The 22027-nt window shown below is 45.6% G+C and overlaps 1 protein-coding gene across 4 annotated transcripts in view; it reads left to right on the forward strand.

Annotated features, from left to right (window-relative positions):
* The window catches only part of Clstn1 (calsyntenin 1), a 78149-nt gene that overhangs the window by 52683 nt on the left and 3439 nt on the right, over positions 1 to 22027 (forward strand). For 2 of the 4 annotated variants that reach the window (XM_052178211.1, XM_052178212.1), the window contains 9 exons: positions 11985 to 12233; positions 12546 to 12667; positions 15218 to 15380; positions 18204 to 18260; positions 19651 to 19808; positions 20030 to 20178; positions 20403 to 20629; positions 21233 to 21403; positions 21734 to 21879. In XM_052178211.1, coding sequence (XP_052034171.1) covers positions 11985 to 12233; positions 12546 to 12667; positions 15218 to 15380; positions 18204 to 18260; positions 19651 to 19808; positions 20030 to 20178; positions 20403 to 20629; positions 21233 to 21403; positions 21734 to 21879 — 1442 coding nt within the window. The remainder of the gene's footprint in view (positions 1 to 11984; positions 12234 to 12545; positions 12668 to 15217; positions 15381 to 18203; positions 18261 to 19650; positions 19809 to 20029; positions 20179 to 20402; positions 20630 to 21232; positions 21404 to 21733; positions 21880 to 22027) is intronic. The other 2 variants (XM_052178213.1, XM_052178214.1) reach the window with 1 other exon arrangement.

Raw genomic sequence — 22027 nt, forward strand, 5'->3', positions numbered from 1 at the left:
AACAGAATTAACTTGTCTTTGGATGGCCCAAGGTCTCTAATTCAGTTGCAAATTAGCAAACTTCCCAGTGTGGGGGAAGTGGCTTTGAGAATCACTTGCATATTAGCAGCTATCAGACCCAAAGGGTAGCCTAGCCTCTGGGCTGGGGGAGATAGCTTTGTGTATCAACAGATAAGCTGTTATTTCTCAGAAAGAGTGGAGACTATATTTTAAATTAGCTCAGCTGGCTGAAAAAGATTATTAGCCGTCTTCATTATTGGAATCTCCAATATTGGATTTATTTCTAGACTACTCCATGATCCAGTCATCCGATCACATTAAAGGAAAGAGAAGAGTCTCTATAGCTTCTCTTTTAGATTAATTTTTCTAAGTTAGTTTAACAGTCTCCATGTTCTGTCCCACAAGGTCTAACATCTTGAAGCAAGGCAGCTTATCTAATCTGGGACACCGGGCAAGTGAAGGTGGGTCAAGAACACACACCCAGGGGCTGGAGAGATGGCTCAGTGGTTAAGAGCACCGATTGCTCTTCCAAAGGTCCTGAGTTCAAATCCCAGAAACCACATGGTGGCTCACAACCATCTGTAATGAGATCTGACCCCCTCTTCTGGGGTGTCTGAAGACAGCTAGAGTGTACTTACACATAATAAATAAATAAATAAATCTTAAATAACACACACCCAATACAGCTTTCCTGTCACCATTGTCAGGGTGCTCAGCAAGCGCACAGTCGACATTTTCTTCAGCATGCCACACCAATCACTCTGGCAGCTAGCATGCTTCTGCAGCATTCTGTGGAAAAAACACAAACATGCCTTCTTCCCCATATTAGATACCTGATCAGAGTCATGCCATATGCCAATTAGCGGATCCTTCCATCTCACCTAGGCATGAGCATGCCTAGTTATAGGATGTTATAGACACTCAGCAAGGAGTTCCTTGGCATCCAAATTTTAAATTTTTTCTTAAAAATATACAAGCATAATTTAAATAATATGGAAGGGGATATAATTTTCCCCTTTTTGTTTTTTAAGAAGATATTGTATTAAAGTTTTACAATATCTTGACCTCGAGAATTATAAAGAATTTGTAATAATTGATTAAGTCCTCTAGAATTAACACCATTATGTGGTACAGGTAGGAACTGAGGACACCAAGAACAAGTCTTTATAATTTGATGTGCACATTTTCTAAAAATATAAAATTATTTTCAGGCTATTACTATTTTTGATGATGTAAAGAATATGATTGTATGGCCAGTTGTTCCTATGTAAGACCTATAGCCTGCCTGGGACACAAATCTCTTGTGACCTTGCCTTAAGGGGTCTTGTCCAGGCAATCTAGAATGAGCTCTTTTTTTAAAGATTTGTTAATTTATTATATGTAGGTACACTGTAGCTGTCTTTAGACACACCAGAGGAGGGCATCAGATCTCATTACAGATGGTTGTGAGCCACCGGGTGTTTGCTGGGATTTGAACTCAGGATCTTCAGAAGAGCAGTCAGTTGCTCTTAACTGCTGAGCCATCTCTCCAGCCTGTTTCATCTGGTTCTTAAGACATTCCTTTTTAAAACACTTTATTAACATACCTATATCTTTATTGGAGGATTTTAAAACTTTACTTGGAGATGAAAAAAGGTGATTTTACATTAATGTTCCCTTTGCCAAGGAATGGCAGTGAACACATAAACTGTTGGCAAATGATTACGGTAGGTTCCTCCAAGTTATTTGTCTCTCACCAGTTATTTTGCATCCACCTTGAGAACAGAAGTTTAAGTCCTCCTGTGGCAGGCTTAAGGTGAGGTTAATATATAAGATAAGGCCAATTAATATATCCTAACAACCTTTGAAAATCATTTAGAATAAGCAAATTATCTTTCATTTGAATTTTCAGTGCCAATTTGCTTAGGATATAATTGATATTTACCTTTGAATATTTTTTGGAGCAACAACTACTTAAATTTTTTAAAAGCCCATTGTTAAGAGCAAAGGCCTTTAATAAAATTCTATGAATAATATACACTGAAAGATTTAAAATCTTAGCTTCTTGTATTGAAACAGAGACAAAATATTTTTTTCCCACATAAGGTAGGGCTATCAGCCATTTCTTAAGGAAAAACCTTCTAATGAAATTGCTCTGTTGCTTCTTTTAGCTCATTAGAAGCAAATGCTTTTATAATTATTAGGATCCACAAAGCAAAAAAACAAACTTTTAAATAATTTAAATAAATTATCCATAATAATTTTGTATGGAGTAGGCAGGCCAGATTTTTAATGCCTTCATAAGTTCTACATAGCCTTATTAATCTTTCATAGATCTTAAGTTTGAACTGGGTTTTGAACCAGACCTGGATAAATTTGTCAAGAATATTCTTTTGGCCAGAAACTCCCTCGGTGTGGTTTGCAAGAAAAAAGTAGTTCCTCACAAGCCTCCACTGAGGCAGCTCTGAGCTTTGTATTAACTTAAATGTAAATATCTTCTAATCTGAGCCTATTGTCTAAGGCCAGAACCAACCCCACCTGTCCTGTAGCAGCCTGCAACCAGACCCTATTGTAGGAGGGTCGAATTTCAGGGTTCACGGGAAAAATTCTACTAGCTGTTTTTTAGAAGTCTTCATCTATAAAATTTTAAAACAGTTTAAAAGAAGCCTGTTTGATATCAAATAAATTCCCACTGAGATCTCCTTTTCAATCTTAGGGGGTTAAATTTTACTTTTACCACTGCAACCAATAAACTTGTGAAAAAATTGCAACAGGCCTATACTGGCCACAGCTGTTTCTAACCTTTATCAGTGTTGAAATCATCTTAATTACAAAATATGTTAAGAATCGTGAGCCTTCAGACTGCAAACTGCAGTCAGTGGTTCACTGGCGGTTGCTAACCATGACTCTGAACTTTCTCTTGCAATATTAGAACATAACTACAACTTTGGGAAGCAAAACCCAATTTTACAGTCTGTTTTCTTTAAAATCAGTGGCAAACACATTATTTTTACACTACAAAGTTTGTCTGCCAGTTTTTAATGTTTGAATGCATGACAGTGTAACTTATTAAAGAGAGGTTGTTTTAAATCTTATTCCTTATAAAGCTAATGTCTAGGTTAAGATCCACATAAAGCATTATGCCAATGTGGAAGTATCTTTAGAGGCCTTTTTTTCCTGGGTTGGGTCATGGCCACATGTTGCTGTTTAGGATGACTCCAACCCTGAGTTACCAGTTTTAAACTAACTTCTTGTTATCAACATTACACCTTTTAAATCATGCCCAATAACTTATAAGCCAATACTCTATAGTCAAGAAATGCAAAACATATTTATACCTTTAAGAGCCATCAGCAACAAAAATGGAGCGACTACACGAATCTTATAAATTTAAACCAAACAAATTTTTTCTTTTTCTAGCTGTAATTTCAAGAGAAGAAAGCACTTTGGACCCAGTAATCACAATTGCAGAGATTTTTCTAGGAGAAATAACTATTAGCCCACTTGCCCTAGATCTTGAGGCTGCTGGCCCCTTTAAAAGCAGCTTTTTTTCCCCAGCTATGCTTGACTCCTAGCTGAATGTGGGGCAGCTTAAATCAGCCTCCGCTGTGTAAACTGCGACCAGATTAAGAGACCACCAGCAGATGAAGTTTTTACCAATTTTTCTTTTCAACATGAAACATGCACAACAGTCATTCAAGCAACGAAACAAAGACACAAATTGACACGTGGACAAATTGGGGCACCAAAGACAGACAATACACAGAGAGGGAAACATACTTGTAACCAGTACTAAGAATATCTCCAGCAGAGTCTGACCTCCCCTCATACTTAATCACAGGGGTATCAAATGGGAGGAAAGAGCGGCATGTCCTCCTAATACCTCAGTATTATTAGTCATGACCATGATATCCACGTTATCTCTCGACCCCACGGGATGAAGAAGTGGAGAATGGGGAACACAGGTTCAAACCGAGGTTGCAGAGGCACAGTACGTCTGCATAGCAACCACAGCAGCACAGCAAGAAACACGTTCTCTGCCAATGGTGGGTCCCAGGTGTCAGAGACCATTGTTGTGCTCTCTGGGCAAGCTTCTTCAGTTGTCCCCAAATGGGTGGATCTATCCCTGTGGTGGATGGCAGCACAGTGGGTGCTGAAGAAGCCTGTGGAGAAGGGAGAGTGAGCGTCTTCATATGCTGTATTACTTCTCTCGCCTTCTTCGGCTTCTTTCTTCTCTGGGTTTCCATGGTTTTTGTGGAAGCGACGAATAAGTCTGTCTGGTATCCAGATTGGGGTTTCTACATTCTGTGGAAAAAACACATGCATATCCTCTTCCCAAGGCGATTAACACATTAGCCATTTCCAGATGCCTGTTAGAAGATCCTTCCACATCACTGAAGGAGTAACAGTGTGCTGTAGGGGTCCCCCATGTTTTTGCATAGGAGGAAACCCTTTATCATCTGTATCAAGGTGATCAGTGGTAAATAAAGCATCGCTTAATAATTGATGAGGCGAATAGTAATGACCACGAGATTTTAATCGTTGAAGTTGTACCTTAAGGTTTTGATGAGTCCTTTCTATAACAGCCTGGCCTTGGGGGTTATATGGAATTCCTGTTGTATGTTCTATACCCCACTGAATGTAAAAGTTTGGGAAGTATAAGCTGGAGCATTATAAGTTTTAATTCTTTTTAGGACACCTGAGGAGGGGAGAAGCATGTTATAAGATGTTGTATGGCATCTTTCACAGCCTCCTCGGTTCTCGCAGTGGCCATGACCACATGAGAACAGGTATCAGCCGGGCGGTGGTGGCGCACGCCTGTAATCCCAGCACTCTGGGAGGCAGAGGCAGGCGGGTTTCTGAGTTCGAGGCCAGCCTGGTCTACAGAGTGAATTCCAAGACAGCCAGGGCTACACAGAGAAACACTGTCTGGAAAAAAACCAAAACCAAAACAAAAAGAGAGAGAGAGAGAGAGACAGAGAGAGAGAGAGAGAGAGACAAAGAGAGAGAGAGAAGGTATCTACAGTAACATGAACATAGGCCAACTTTCCAATTTCTGGGATATGAGTTACGTCCATTTGCCACAAAATTTGAGCCTTAAGGCCCCTTGGATTAAGTCCCATTATTAATGGATGATATCCATCAGGACAATGTTCACAGTCCTTCACAACTTGCCTAGCCTGTTCTCGTGTCTTATAATTGAGCATCCTTCTCAAGGCCGATGCATTCTGATGATGTAAAGTACGACTGTCTAATGCTTGCTCAACCATACTAGCAATCAAATGTTCCTTCGTTAATCAATCTGCCATAGAATTTCCTAAAGCCAGTGGGCCTGCCAGGCCAGGATGTCCTCTGATGATGTCCTATACAATTTTTTCTTTTTCTTGATTGAATTATATTTTGCAACTGAAGCAAGAGTGGTATCATTTTAGAACTTCCAGATATAAGAGCAGTCTCCTATATCAGGAAATAAGCAAAATACATATTTTGAATCTGTATAAAGATTAAACTCTTTAGGTATGTGTTCAGGGGCAGTAATAACTGCAGTAATTTCCACCTGCTGCGCAGAAATTTCTTTTGCCTTTTTAATAATTACAGGTCTATCCTTTATAGAGAGGGCTGAAGTTCCGTTGGATGGCCCATCTGTAAATACCAAAAGGGCATTGGAAATAGGTTCCGATGCTATTTTAGAAGGAAAATTTATCTGTTTCTTCTACAAACTTTAATATAGGGTGTTAGGTACATGATATTTGATTTGTCCCGTATAATGAGCTAATGCTATTCCCCAATCATCCACATTTTGAAGCAAATACTCCATTTTTTCCTTATTATAGGGAATGAGAATGTCTTGCATTTCTTTGCCAAATAATTTCCTGGATCTTAACCTACCTTTAATAATTAATTGACTATGCATGAAGGGATAAGAAGATATCATTTTTACTTGAGTATGAGGGAGATAAATCCATTCTAATACACCTTCTTGCCACAAACATGCAGAAGGGGTGTAAGATGTTTTAAGTATAATAAGGGACTATGTTTTTAGATAAGTTATTTGTTTTACTTTAGCATCTTACATCTTTTGTTTTATTAATTCTGATTGCTCTAAGGCTTCTTTTGTAAGCTGTCTTTAAGATTTGGGATCAGGATCTCCTTTAATAATTTCAAATAAATGATGCAACTGTCCCATGGCAATTTTTAAATAAAGTTTAATCCAATTAATATTTCCCAACAGTTTTTGAAAATCATTAAGTGTCTTTTAATTTATCAATCCTAAATTGCAATTTTTGAGATATAATATATTCACCATGAACTGTTTTTCCCAAATAATTTATTATCTTGTTATGTTGAATTTTATCAGGGGCAATAATTAGTCCATGCTGGGTCAATACCTCAATCATATTTTTCAAAATTAATTCAGTTAAATACTTTGTTTTTTTCTGCTATAAGACTGTCATCCATATAATGTGAAATAAAAGCCTTTTTATGCTTAGCCCTAATGTATCTTAAGGCTTGAGCCACAAATTTCTGACAAAGTGTAGGACTATTTTTCACACCTTTGGGGAGAATCTTCCAACTGGTACTTTTGAAATGGCCTAATTATAATTTTTACCTCTCCCTGGAAATCCAAATCAATTACTCCAGTAAGTACTTCAAAATTTTTTCTTATAATTTGAACTTCTCCCTATTTTAAGACCAAAGGTGCCGGATGATAATGGCCCTTTAAGTCCCATATCTACTAACTGCACTCCCTCATAAAGAGAGAGTATATAATCTCTATCTACTGCAAGATCTAATCCTGTACTTCCTGGTGTTGCTCTGGGTAAGCTTAAGATGTTAAAGTCAGGGGCCAGAGGATTCCGTTTACTTTTACCTTCTTCTGTTTCCCTTTTTTGCCATTTCTTTATTTCTGGGCAGAGGATGTGACCCTCACTCCATTTTTGGTCTCTCACCTTTCAGAGGGTTCTGTCCTTGTGAAATTTTGATTCACATTCATTCCTCCAGTGCTTTCCCTTCTTACACCGAGGACATAACTACTGAGGTTGGATTTTATTTTTATTCTCTGACATCTGCTTTTCTTTTTTACAATCGCGGCTCATATGTCCTCGCTGGCCTCAAGAAAAGCATGAAAACTTTTGCTTTCTTCCTCCTTTTAAGTTCAGAACATAGGTGTGGAAATGTTGCATTGCTGCAGCATAGACCATACCCTGGACCACGGCTGGTGAGGCATCTATACATGCTTTGATATAATCTTGCACAGTCCCTGTTTTTCTGATTAGTTCCTGGCAGAGAGAGAGTATTGGCATTTTCCCATGCAAGTTGTTTTAATAACATGTCCGAGCCCTCAGAGGGAGGAAGCAGCCTGCTTGGTGCCTCCTCCAATCTAGCAAGAAAATCTTCATACGATTCATCTCGTTTTTGTTTGATTCCTGACAATACAGTTCCCTTACCATCAACAGGAGGGAGCCTTTTCCAAGCAGCCACTGCTATCTTGGAGACTTCCTCCAAGACTTCCTTTTTTAAACCAACTTGTACCTCGGGGGAGGCATAGTCCTCTCTACCCAAGAGCACTGACATAGTAGGCCTATCCGTTTTCTTCCTGGAAGCTATTTTTTGTACCACTTTTCTTGCTCTATCTTCATATTCAGTTCTCCATACTATAAACTGTCCTGGGCTAAGAGTGGACTTTGCAGTCTGTTGCCAGTCATAGGGGGTTAGCCACATGCTACCCAGCACTTCCACAATCTGTAAAGTGTACGGAGCATTTGGCCCAAGGTTCTTAACAGAATACTGTAGTTCTTTCAGAGTTTTTAGAGGAAGGGGTTCCTGTCTGGGTGTCTCCCCTTCAAAAATAGTTACTGGGACACAAAAATCCAAGTCTCCTTTTTGCCTGGCTCCTTTTATAGTCCTTCAAAATCCCCTATTAGTTGGCATTTTTCTTTCAAGCTTGGCTGATCCTGTTTTAAAAGCAGGGGGCGAGGTAGCTGAGGCAAAGATATCATCTATTTCTGTCCTAGGCGGATTTTTATCGTGAAAATGATCCCCTGTCTTACCAGGATCACATCCCTCTACTTTCTCCTCCCTTTCTTCTTGTTCCTCATCACTTACCCAGTCATCTCCTGGTTGTGCCTTAAGGAGATGAGCAGTAGACGAGGGGGTGTTATAGGACTTAGTTTTTGCCCTCAGAGGAGTTACCTCATCCTCCGAGGGTGCTTCTTCTGCAAAGAATTCCACGTCTTGCTTTTCTGAACCCAGGTCTCTAATTTGTACCCATACTGAGAATGCTTGAGCCAGGACCTGTTTAGGGCCATGGTATTCATAAAATCTCCTCATCTCCTGTCCTACCTTTTTCCAGTTTTCTAAAGACAGGCTTCCCTCCTCTGGGAACCATGGACTGACACTCAGTACAAAGTCACAAAATGCTACCAAGTTCTTCTCTGAGGTTTTAACACCTCTGCTTTCTAACATAAGACTCAATGTTGCCAGGAACAAGCCTCTGTTCTTAGACTGTGAATGCCCCATGATTTTTACCTTCTCGTCGTCTTAACTTGAGGTGTCTCTATTGAGGAGTCTGCAGCACTCTGACAAGATCCTATCCTTACCTGAAAAAGTTTTTTAGAAAAAGAGAGAAAGCTTACCTGCTTTGAGCCACACGTTTGGGCTCCAGCTGCCATGGACCACCCCAGTGGGGTATGGGGGTCCCTGGGATGAGGATCCTCAAGGCAGGTGGGTAAGGATTCAGTGGTGACAAAGAGAAGCAAACACAGAGGCAGTTTGAATCTGAGTGGTTTTTTGCAGCTCTCAAACAAGAATTTTTATGCATAGAGAAACAGGTATTACAACTCTGAGAAGCTGTGTTCAGTGAAGAAGTACAATAGAAGGGACATTGCAATAATTTGGCACAGCAAAATACAAAATCATTCAAGTATTACAACTTCAAAGAGATGTATCAAGGAAGCAGCAAGGTAGAACAGATATTGTAATAATCACTTGGCACAGTAAAATAGGAAAATCTTCTAAGGCTAGTGGCAAATTTCCAAGAACAAGTTAATAGATTTTTATAATCAGTTACTGTTTAACATTTAGTTTCTGCTTTTCTATAAATCTTCAAAGCATAAATTTAAACTATTTTAATTATTTTCGTTTAAGGCTTTCTAAAACACTATACCAAAGCCTACTTCCAATGACACATGTGCAGCCACATAAAATTTCGTTGTTGGAAAAACTTTTATTTATCAATTCTGTCTTGTAGATGATTTATAAGGCTGGTTCTTCTGGAGATGAAGTCATGGTTAGTGACCCCATCTCAAGGGATGGTTTCGTACCCACTATTCTCGCTTTAGATCTTAGCCGAGGCTATCAGGAACATCTTGTAAATAAGAGAAGGAATACGAAAGATAAAACAGATAAGTTGCCAAGAGAACTGCAGCTCAGTAATTTTTCTCCTGCAAACAGTTCCACAACTGGTTCCAGTAGGCCTTCCCGTGTTGAGGTCAATCACCTCAGTCTGGGGAATTTGTCACACAGATCCTACTGGGGTTGGTGTGGCAGTCCTGGGGTTTCTCCTTCCAACACACAGGTTCTGGGGACTACATTGAGTTAGGTTACCTGTGCTGTCATCTCGTTGCCTTCTCTCCCGTGGTCTTTGGCGAAGTAGTTCTAGATCTAGAAGTTTATCCTCAAGGTCAGAATCACCAGACACATAGATGCTCTGTCCTTGTCCCAGAGAGAGGCTATGTGAATTACATTGTCTCTGTGCAGTGAAGTGCTGTGCAGTCACTTTAAACTGTGGGGTAGAAGAAGAAGAATATATGTATGTAATGCCGATACAGCAGGATTCCAGTTTAATTAGAACATTCGTTGTGGGCTGGAGGTGTGCCAAGGTTTGGAGAGGGGTCCCGAGGAAGGGGTGTATGATAGCAGAGAAAGAAATAACTCTAAGTCAAATTGTGAGTTACAGCCTTCGTTCTCCTTATGACAGCTTTCCAGATAGATCTCTGCTTGAGACAGCTTTCTCTTTTTTCTAAAAAGATGTATTTATTATTATATGTAAGTACACTGTAGCTGTCTTTAGACACACCAGAAGAGGGCGTCAGATCTCAGTACGGATGGTTGTGAGCCACCATGTGGTTGCTGGGATTTAAACTCAGGACCTCTGGAAAAGCAGTCAGTGAGCTTAACCCCTGAGCCGTCTCACCAGCTCCCGAGACAGCTCTCTTTGACACAGCTTTCTTCACTAGACAGTTCTCTCATTCTAGGAAAAATGCTTAAAAACTCTTTGGATGGCTCATGGGTTTTCCAATCAAAGAATAGCTACCAGAAAAAAAAAATTCCTGGATTTTCCAGCTAAGACAGAAATCTTGTTTGAGAAATTCTAAAAAGTAATTCTTTAGGTTTTCTGACCCCCCGCCCCCCAAATCAGAAAGCCAGAAAAAAAAAATCTAAAAACAGTTGTGTTAGCTCTCGAAGCAGTTTCCCCCCCCCCTGGGTTTGCTAGCTCTCTTGCAGGTCTTTTATTTACATATCAACTCAGTCATTTGCTCCAGGTTTACTCCTGATTATCCCACAATCCCCTTATTGCAAATGAATTAAGAGATCTGCCTACCACTGCAAGCATGGACAGTAAACTAGCTAAATGGGAAGCCTCTGAGAGTGCCATTCCTACCATGCCTGGGCCCAACCTTGATATTTCCCAGGCTCGTCTTGAACTCATGATCTGCCTTCCTTTCTAGCTTTCTGACAAGCTGGCTCATAGTGTGGCTGCCTCTGTTCTTTTAGATCTGTAAAGCTCCGTATATAATTTATATTGCATTCTTATATTTTGCATAGTTGAGTACACACACACACACACACACACACACACACACACACACACACGGTCGTGTTTTCAGGGTTCCTCCCCACAGCCTTTTAAAGGCTGTTCTGTAAGACTCTGAAGAGCCTTAACTTACCGGAGGCCCTGAGTGAACAACATGGAGGCAGGAATCAATGCAGAAAGCAAGAAGATTTTTATTTAATCCAGCGTGCTGGGGTCGCCCTGTACCTGGGGAGAGAAGGACCACTTGAAGCCCGCACAGCAGGCCTTTATAAAGTCCTCAGGGCAGCCGCCATTAGGCACAATGTGATTGGCAGAACAGTGTTACCTTTAAACTAATTGGTTGTTAGGGAATGAGGTAGGTGGCCAATGGAATAACTCTGGGCCTCCCCTAGCCGCAGGGACCTCCCCATGGTCTGAGGGATGCAATTTAGCCTCTCTCTCTTCTGGGAGGGGCAAGTGTTACATGACCTTTCCAAAGTTCCTGAGCTGACCCTTTCAGTTCATATATGTGTACACCCACACATATGGACGCCCACATACATGCAAATGTGCACACACCACTGTTTTATATATTCATAGAAAGGGACTAGAAGTGTATATTTGGACAGGAGCATCTAAAGTAACTTTGTTGTTGTTTGTTTTGAGATAGGGTCTCACTGCATAGCTTTGGCTAGCCTGACTCTCACTCTGTAAACCAGGGAATCTGAGTGCACAGAGATATGTCTACCTTTGTCTCTGCCTCCAAAGGCCTGCGCACCATGCCTGGCCGTGTTTTATCTTCTTCATTCTTCTCCATAGAACAAAACACCCACAGTTTGTGTTTGTGTGAGAGTGTCTGTGGGGGTGTCCATGTGTGAGAGTGTGCCTGTGTGAATGTGTGGATTTAGAGTGAGTATGTGTAGGTGTGTGTGTGTGTGTGTGTATAAGTTGGTGTTGATGTTTTACCTCATTCCATAGCCAAAAACTCACTTGTAGCCTTAGGCAGGCTTTGAACTTGCCAGTCAAGTGCTGAGATGACTGGTCTGTGTACTATTATTACATTTTCTTTAAGACAAGAAAAATCCCTTATCTTTCAGGAAAAGCAAGATCAGATCAGCAAGCATTCTAACCCCGAGCTGAGAGCCGCCCCTTAGTGAGGCCCAGCTCCCCGTTCTCCGTGGAACTCACAGTCCTGTCTCTGTGGTTTCAGGGGCTGCTGCCGGCACCTCAGAGCTGCTCCCATCCCCCAGTAGCTCCTTCAACTGGACTGTGGGCCTCCCCACCGACAATGGCCATGACAGTGACCAGGTCTTTGAGTTCAATGGCACGCAGGCGGTGAGGATTCCAGATGGCATTGTGACCCTTGACCCCAAAGAGCCCTTCACAATCTCTGTGTGGATGCGGCACGGGCCTTTCGGCCGGAAGAAGGAGACAATTCTCTGCAGTTCAGATAAAACAGGTTTGTTGTGTCTCCAGACTGGCTGGTGTTCTTCCAAGTCCCCTCACAGGGACTTCGTTCTCTGGCTGATCTCTGTTTTATGCCGGGGACACTTTGTCCTTGAGAGACAGAACTAGTCTGGGGGATTTACCAAGTTTACTCAGTAGATTGCCCAGTAAAGCTCCCGTGTGTCTGATTCTAATCCCTGTCTTGGCCCAACTGGAGGCTTCATTTGTGCAGATCGGATCTTTAAATCCATTAAGGAAACAGTCCTTACTCTCCCCTTGGGCCCAAAGTTGGCAATTTACCCACAGACACTGTCTGTCTTTGCAGAGATGAACCGACACCATTATTCGCTCTATGTCCATGGGTGCAGACTCATTTTCCTCCTCCGGCAGGACCCGTCTGAGGAGAAGAAATACAGGCCCGCGGAGTTCCACTGGAAATTAAACCAGGTGAGTAATAGAACCTGGCCAGGTCTCATCTGTCTGGATGGCACAGCCCAAGGGACATTGTGTTCTGTGCATCTGTTGGTCACTGGATAGCATATCAGACTCTAAACTCCTTCCCACTGCTGACCTTTCCCCATGTGTGCATTTTATACATAAAATACTAACATAAATATCATGTTCTTTTGGGGCCAGAGAGATGGCTCCCCAGGTAAAGGGACTTGCCTCCGGCCTGAACCTGAGCTTGATCCCCAGAGCTCATGCCCATGATGGGAAGAAAGAGCTGCCTCTTACAGGTTGTCCTCTGACGTGTGTATACACGTGTGTGTGGCATGTGCACACAGATACACATTCTCAAAGTTAAAAATGAATATGTGTTTTAAAGTCATAGTGCGGGGCTGGAGAGATGACTCAGCAGTTAAGAGCACTCACTGATCTTCCAGAGGTCCTGAGTTCAATTCCCAACAACCACATGGTGGTTCACAACCATCTGTAATGGGATCCGATGCCCTCTTCTGGTGTGTCTAGAGACAGCTACAGTGTACTCATAGAAATGAAATAAATAAATCTTTAAAAAAAAAAGTGATAGTACAATTATGGTTGTCTAGAATAAGGGGCGCTGTCTCAAGCAATGGCGTTGAAACCGCTGGTCACCTTAGTCGTCGTTGTCCAAGGCTTGGCCTCCGGGACTCTACCAGGGAGTATTAGACTGACTCGGCCGTTCAGAGGTACCAAAGATGTCTTAAATGGTCAAGCAAGCGGCTGCCATCTTGGTGTCTTTCATATGCCACACAGTCTGCTAGCTCGAGGTATTGTATGTCTGGCGAGACCACCCAGCACCCCTCTCGGTGATGTCTTCGGGGTCTGATTTCCCATCATCCCTGCAATAAGCGCTTGGGAGGAGGAAGGCTGTTGAAATATCTCCGTTAAGGAAATGAAGTCAGCTCATGCCGTAAACCGAGACCCAAACAGCTTGTGAAGGAGGGAAGCTCTGGCTTAGCTGAGATTTCCCTGGTTCATGGAGTTAGTGGGCAGAGGAAGGCCCACACACAGGTTGTTAGGTGGGCCTGTGGCTGCTACAATGTCACACTCTGTAAAACAATTTCAAGAGCCACAAGTGTCCTTGAGAGGGGAACAGAGCCTGGGATGGGCCAGTCTTTCTGCTGTGCTTTTGATTTATGTAAATAATCCTTTCTCAAAAGCTCTTACTGTATTTTTCCAAGAAACTAATTTAGGAAAGTGTGCTGTGGAAAAAATTCTGTGCAACAGAAGTGGATACTGAGGCTGTGCCTGCTGAGGTGCCTCGTGTAGGGTCTCACGCCTACACATTTGTTAAAACGTCAGATACAGAAGGCAGGCAGGTGAGCGCATAGCCCGCTCCTGTGTGCCTCCGCCGGCCTCTGCGGTGCGGGGAGTGGCCCTCGTCGGCTTCATTTCAGGATTGTGCCTGCTCTCTGTTAATGATTTACATTACCCATCTCCAAATTACTCAGGAGTTCCTGAGAAATTCAGGAGGAGTGTTTCATTCGAATGTGGACATTGGGTCTCTAACTTGTACCATAGCCGTCACATCTTAGATTAAGGAGGCTGGGGGATGGGTTTGTCTAAATCAGAATTCCATAAGGAGTCAGACGTTCCATTAGGTTGATCTATTCATAATGCCTGTTCACCACTGTAAAGGTGGCCAGTTTAATTTGGCATGCAGTCTGAGTTACATGTTGTTTATTTGGTTACATCTATCTATCTATCTATCTATCTATCTATCTATCTATCTATCTATCTTTATTTTGAGGCAGGGTCTCTGTATCCCTGGTTATGTAGACCTGGTTGAACTTGCTGTGTAGAGCAGGCTGGCCTTGAACTCACAGAGATTTTTCCTCTCCTCTTCCCTCCTTTCCCTCCTCTCGAGTACTCTCTACTCCTCTCCTTTCTGGCAGGGATTCATGTAGATCAGGCTGGCCTCAAACTCACTGAGAAGCCAAGGCTGATACTTCCCACCTGATGAGCGCTTAGTCAGGCACCATGGTGTGCTTACTTGTGGTTCTGGGGATTTGAGCCCAGGGCCTTATGCGGTGCACTTTGCCAGCTGGGCTCAGCCTGTATGTTCCGGTTTGGATGAGAACACATGCAAGCTCTGTTGTACAACCTGACTGGTGATACTATTTTGGTCCGAAAATGAGTGACTAGTATTTGGGAGGTAGAAGTGATAGAGCACCGACTCCCAGTCTAGTCCCAAGACAGTCAGGGCTACCTCAGTTTTTAGGAGACCTGCTGTTAGAGAAACATCTAGAGAATTGCACAGCCCCTGGCTATGAGTCCCTGGCCTGTGGTAACCATGCTGGTTTGAAATGCCAGAGAGGTGAGAAAATCGCCCTTCTTTCTAGTGGAATGTGTTTGTGAAATACTTTCTTGACAGAGTTTTAAAATCCTTTTCTTTTTAGGAAGTCATTCCTATACGCATGACTCATCTTGCAGGGCCTGTCCTACTGTGGCTGGGGGTTGTGTCTTTGGCTGGGGTAGCTGACTGACATGTCACGCTTCCGTTGCCTTGGCTAGGTCTGCGATGAGGACTGGCACCACTTTGTCCTCAATGTGGAAGTCCCAAGTGTGACTCTCTATGTGGACGGCGTCTCTCACGAGCCCTTCTCCGTGACAGAGGACTACCCACTTCACCCAACCAAAATAGAAACTCAGCTTGTGGTGGGAGCTTGCTGGCAAGGTAACTGCCTTGGGGATTAAATAGCAGCCCCTTTCTGTGTCACTACTGTGTCAGAGCCTTAGCTCATCTTACCCATGCCTCCTTTGTCTGTGCATAGCCTTGTAGGGGATACTAGTCATGTCATCGATGGTTGTTTACTGGAGGTATGTATGCACAACAGTCCCCGTCACCTTTCCTGAACCTGAGAATACACACAGGGAAAGTATGGTTAGGAAACCAGCATATAAACCAACCTGTTTATTAATTATTGGTGTCCTCAAAGCCGGAGGTTGGGAGTGAACCGTAGATAAAGAAATATAAAGGATGGAGAAGCCTCTGGCTGGCAGGCCTTTCTGTGGAACCTGCAAGTGAGGGGGACATTTGGAGAGGATTCTGGAAAGCTCTCCTGGAGAAATGATCCCAGGGCCAGAGCCAAACCATGACGCGTGTGTTTGCCAGGTGGCGGGCTGCCTGCCGTTTCCCTCTTCGGTTATCTCGGTCAGCTTCACATTCCTCTCGTGTAGCATAGTGGAAGAAACTGAGACCCAGGGTGGGAGCAAGCCCAGGGTTACCCAGGTGACCAGCACTGAGCTGGGTTTTGAACCTAAATGCTGTGACTCACCTGACGAGGCTGTGACCATTCCCTGAGGTGACGCCTTACTGGTTTGGTGAACCCGTGAACCCCTTAAACAATATGTTGGTTATTTGTGGGATCCTAGGTAGATGATTAAGTTAAAATGGTGGCCAGCACACAGAAAGGTCAACTCTGTGGATTTGTGTACTGGTACCCATGATGCCCCATTCACAGGTGAGAAAAAGCTTTAATGGCAGAGCCAGAAGACCGAGTGATCTGAAACTGGTGAAGGACTTCCGGACAGTTTGCAGATCCCTGCTCCTCTGTGCAGTGATACAAAACCACCCATGATCCTCCTGGTGACAGGGGCACCATGACTGCCCATACTGCTGCAGTTTATAGTCTGTATTCATAGCCAAAGGAAATAAGTTATTAGAAATAAACGTTAACTGTTCTTGTCCAAGTTCACAGAGACACGCATAGCCCTCGGAGGGTTGTGTGCCCACAGTCACCCGTGTGCCCGGCTGCTTCCTACCCAGTTCCAGGCACCGTCACTGCGTGTGCTGGGTGAAGAGACTTTAGATATGATTTTTTTCGTGGTGGAAGATGGTGCCTTGACTTTACTTAGGAAAGTATGAGTGGCCTGGCAATAGTGGCATATGCCTGTAATCCCAGCACTTGGAAGGCAGAGGCAGGTGGATTTCTGAGTTCGAGGCCAGCCTGGTCTACAGAGTGAGTTCCAGGATAACCAGGGCTACACAGAGAAACCCTGTCTCAGGGGGGGAAAAGTGTGAATGAGTCTAATTCCCAAGATAAATCTATTTATTTTAGGAGAATTTGAATTTCACAGTTTTTATCTAAATTCTTTTGGATACAAAGGAGTAAGAAGCACACTGGGTGAACCTCTTCAGCCTGTCCCAGGTTCACTGTTGGTTTGTACAACTCCCTGTGAGGAAATAAGATGTGTCTTTTAGGCTTAAATTCAAATATATTGTAAGGAAAAAACAACAACAACAAAAAAATAAATAAAAACAAAACCATCAGTGTAAGTTTGAAAGAAACCTCAGTCTGGCAGTCCCGTCATGTTGGTTAATGGTCCACGCTGGGCTGTCCTGACACCCTGGGCAGTCCTGACACCCATCTTTGGCCTCAGGGTCATGGCCATCAAACACCAGGTCCTCGTCATCCTTCCTCTGTGACCTCAGCCGTCTCAGCCTGACAGTGATTTCCACACCAAACCAACACAACTTTTCTTTTCCTAATTTTTAAAATTCCACGTGTTACAGTATTCTTGCCCTATGTATGTCTGTGTACCACGTGTGTGCCTTGTGCCCGTGGAAGTCAGAAGAGGGCATCAGATCCCCTGGAACTAGAGTTACAGAGTCACCATGCGGGTGCCGGGAATTGAAGCCGGATCCTCTGAAAGAATGGCCTGTGCTCTAACCTGCTGACCCGTGTTCAACACAAGCTGTTTAAAATTCAGTTCACACGGAAGAAGCTGCCCTTTGCCCTTCAGTGACTGTGAAACCCCTCTCCCCCGATGGTGGGGAGGATGGGCCATCAGCAGCCGCTCTAACTGTTAGAGAGATCGTGGTGGGTGGACATGGAGGTGTAACTGGCATCACGGGTCTGACCACACCCCAAGGCATCTCCACCCCAAAGCAGTGTAGTGCCCGGTGTTACCAAGCAGTCGCACATTTCCCTGCAGGCTTTGGATCTGCAGCTGTAGAGATCGTGGTCTGTGAGCGCCCAGGCCTGCCATGGTTGTTTATCTGGGAGAGATCCTTAGCCAGTCAGTGCCGCTCTTAATGCCTTCTTTCCTCCAGCATTTAAAATCAGCAAAGTACAGACTCTCGCGTCTCGTGTGCGTGAGTCTGTGTGGAGGGAAGAAGACACGGGTCCAGGAGCTGACTGTCTCTTTACATCTGCTCCAGTCCGCTCCCAACCAGACCTCCCGGGAACGCACCGTCATGTCAGCTAGATAGATAAGGAGTTTGGTGTGCCTGCTTCTTTGTCTACTGATTTGTGTTTCCGCAAGGAGGAGAGGTGCCTGTATAAAAGAAAAACCCCAAATGAAGCATTGGGGTGGGGGGTCCCTTCTGGGAAAAGGTCACCAAGTGCAAGCTTTTCCCAGGTGAACCATGTCCCTGGTCAAGGGGGACTTTGTCCTCCGGGGCCCATGTTTGGCTGCTCCAGCCTTTGACTTTCGAGGTCCAGTGTGAAGGCCCTAACCTCTCGGTCCTTTCTGCCGTCTGTCTTGCCTTTTCCAGAGTATTCAGGAGCCGAAAGTGGCAATGAGACCGAGCCTGTGACGATGGCCGCTGCAGGTTGCTGGATCACCCCACCCCCACCGCCTCCCCGTTCACTCTAGTCTTTCCTATAAAGACGAGACTGCCCCATTCCACATGTCGCATGAGATGAGCAAATCACATTTTCATCCCAGACACCATGTCAGCTGCCTGCCTGCATCGAGCTTCCCCATCACCTCCTGGGACTCCCCTTCCGGCCCTGTCAACCCTGCAGAGGGGGGAGCAGACCACACCCCTGTATACGGCTGCATTTGTGGGGATCCTAGTGCCTCCAGTTGCCCAGGCCCACTGCACAAGGCTCCCACTATAACTCCCCGAGCTGGGGTCAGGAGGCCCCTTCAGTTAGCTGAGCCTCAGGCCAGAAGAGTGATTTCTACATTTCCCGTCGTAACGGACAGAAATTCTAAACAGAAATACCAGTTCCCTGGCGATGCTGTGTGGTGCCAGGGCCCTGTCCTTCTTTAACATAAAGGCGAGATGTAGTTTGTGACTCCTCTGCACTCTTGGGTTTTGCTTTCTTCATTCCGTCTTCCCTGCCTGTTATCCTCAGAGATACTCAACGGAGCTTCCGGGAAGCAGGATGACTCAGTGTATGACATGCTTGCTGTGTAAGCATGGAGCCCAGAGTTCAGCTCCCCACCACACCCCTGAATGTCAAGCAAACCTGGTGGCCCACTTGTTACTCTAGTGACTAGAAGGCAAAGACAGGGATTCCCTGAACAAGCTGGCTGGTTAGATCAGTTGTATGGGTAAGAGGCCGACCTCAGTGAATAAGATTCCCAGAGTCAGCCTCGGGTCTGCTTATATACATGCACACACACACACACATGTACCCAAACATATATGAGCACGCCTACTGTACATGTATGCATCGCACACATACAAATGTGTGAACATGCATACACTCTTGAGTACTGTACACATACTCATGTAGAAGGCCTCAGGGTTTTATGTGGGGACTCTAAGCGTCCAGAGTCCTGCTGTGTTATGATCCAGTGTCCCCCAGCTCAGAGTCAGGAAGAACATCCCAGAGTATGCTCAGCCAGTAGGTGGCAGTGTTTGAGCGAGCAGGTACTAAGGAGGGAGGCAGTGTCTGTGCCCCTTGGTGATGGCACTGCCTTGGCCACCATTGTCAGGGTGTAGTCAGGTGTATAAGGACCTTGGAGGGGCCTCTGGGCATTCAGGGTATGGGTGAGGGACACCCCCCTCTCTTCTTCAGGCCATGTGCATGATCATAAACAATTTAATTTCTCATTGCGCTTCCATGTAGACTGCAAGGCTAACGGTTTGTTCTGAACTAACCTGCATGTCCATCCATCATGCCACCACCACCGGTAACACGGCCATGAGGCGTAACCAGGAGCCTGCGGGCCACAAGCCTAACCTCTCGCTTCCTCCCCTCCCTAAGGTGGCGACCTGCACATGACACAGTTTTTCCGAGGTAACCTGGCTGGCCTCACAGTCCGTCCCGGGAAACTGGCGGATAAGAAGGTGATTGACTGTCTGTACACGTGCAAAGAGGGGCTGGACGTGCAGCTCCCTGAAGACGGCAACAGAGGCGTGCAGGTAAGAGCTCTCCTGACCTTAATCCTGGCCTCGCCCTCCGCGAGTGGGGCCAGAGGGTAAGGCAGAGACGGGTGCTGGACTTACCTATGTGAGAATCTTGTCCACGGGGACTAAACAGCTCCTCCGCGATTCAGCCCTGGCTGATAACTCCGCTGTCTCTCAGTTTTGGCCTCTCATTGGGACCTCGCTCCCCTCTCCTCTCTCTGGTTTGTTGATTCCAGATCCAAGCAAGCTCCAGTCAGGCGGTCTTGACCTTGGAGGGTGACAGCGTTGGAGAGCTGGACAAGGCCATGCAGCACATCTCCTACCTTAACTCAAGGCAGTTCCCCACCCCAGGCATCCGCAGGCTCAGAATCACCAGCACCGTCAAGTAGGTAGCAAGGGGTGTATTTCCGTTCGCTGGCTCTTGGGCAGAAAGTGTGTGCACCTTTAGGTCTTTAAGCCTGTTTGCCTCCCGTGCTAAGGGAAGGCGAGCAGTCCAGGAGTGGCCACCCGCCGTCCCCCGTGTCTCACACAAGCTTTTGATTGGCGGCTGGCTGCCACACCAGTGGCTCTTACCGCCTTCTCTCCCCCCTCCTCCCGCTTCTCTGGCAGGTGTTTTAACGAGGCTGCTTGCATCGAGGTACCCCCCGTGGAGGGCTACGTGATGGTCTTGCAGCCCGAAGAGCCTAAGATCAGCCTGAGTGGCGTCCACCACTTTGCCCGGGCAGCTTCTGAGTTTGAGAGCCCAGAGGGTGTTTCCCTCTTCCCTGAGCTCAGAATCATCAGCACCATCACCAGAGAGGTGGAGCCTGAGGCGGATGGGGCTGAGGACCCCACAGGTAACAGCTGCCCCTGGGCCTGCCTCTTCTGTCTTGACTGGCAGCCTCTTCTTGGGCCCTTTTGCTGTCGGGTTTTTGAGGTTTTACTGTTTTAGTTCTTGAGTCTGTTTCTGGAACTTGGCTGTAGCTGGTGTTGGGTTTTAAGATGTAGCTCGCCAGGCAGTGTCGCACACGCCTGTAATCCCAGCACTCTGGGAGGCAGAGGCAGGCGGAGTTCTGAGTTTGAGGCCAGCCTGGTCTACAAAGTGAGCTCCAGGACAGCCAGGGCTCTACAGAGAAACCCTGTCTCGAAAAAAAGCAAAATCAAAAAAAAAAAAAAAAAAGATTTAGCTGGAGGGCCAGCCCATTGGAAGACAGAGTTCCACCATTCTTACCCGGGGACTCACTAAGTGATACTTATTGACTGAGCTGGGCCTGGGTCTGGGTCGGGGCCTTCAGTGTGCTAATCATATACTCTACTGCTGGCTACACTCTCAGTCCCCAAGTCTTGAAGGTGACTCTCCCACGCTTGGTCCTTACACTTGACTGTGGGCTTGAGATGTAGCTGGGGGCGGGGGGGCTGTCACTGCAGCCTCCGCCATTTCTGGTCGACCTCTTTTGCAGTGCAAGAGTCGCTGGTGTCGGAGGAAATCGTGCATGACCTGGACACCTGTGAGGTCACGGTGGAAGGGGAGGAGCTGAACCTGGAGCAGGAGAGCCTGGAGGTGGACGTGGCTCGCCTCCAGCAGAAGGGCATCGACGTGAGCCACTCTGACCTGGGCGTGGTCTTCACCGGTAAGGGGCTGGAGCTGAGCAGCCGGGAGGAGGGAGGGGAAGGCTCTGGCCTGCCTGCAGCCTGCAGATGCGCACTGGCGCATTCTCCCCACACTGGCACCCTTCCTTGCACACATGGAGGGGGCACGGGCGGTGCTTCGTGCAGGGTGCGGCTGGGCACACAGCAGCACATGCCCCGGATGGAGAAATGCCCACGTGCTTTGTTTTTGTCCCCGACTCTGAAAGCCACAGCGGGGTAGCCATCAGCTTGGCTGACTCAAGTGCCTGAAGTTATCTATCTGGGCCCGCCCGGGCTCCAGACTCACGCCGTTCGCCCTCAACACCCCACAGGTGTGGAGACCATGGCAAGCTACGAGGAGGCCCTGCACCTCCTGCGCTATCGGAATTGGCACACCAGGTCCCTGCTGGACCGGAAGTTCAAGCTCATTTGCTCAGAACTAAATGGTCGCTACCTCAGCAACGAGTTCAAGGTGGAGGTGAGTCCAGGCCGCCCTCCCCACAGGGCCCTCCCCACAGGACCGACAGGAAGAGTAATCACATGGCCTGACTCTAGGTCCCAAGGTCTCAGGCGTTCATGGTGGCAACTATTTAGGCCCAGACCATGGGTGGCTGTGTCCACAGGGT

Source organism: Apodemus sylvaticus, chromosome 3, assembly GCF_947179515.1.
Source record: "Apodemus sylvaticus chromosome 3, mApoSyl1.1, whole genome shotgun sequence".
Lineage (NCBI taxonomy): Eukaryota > Metazoa > Chordata > Mammalia > Rodentia > Muridae > Apodemus > Apodemus sylvaticus.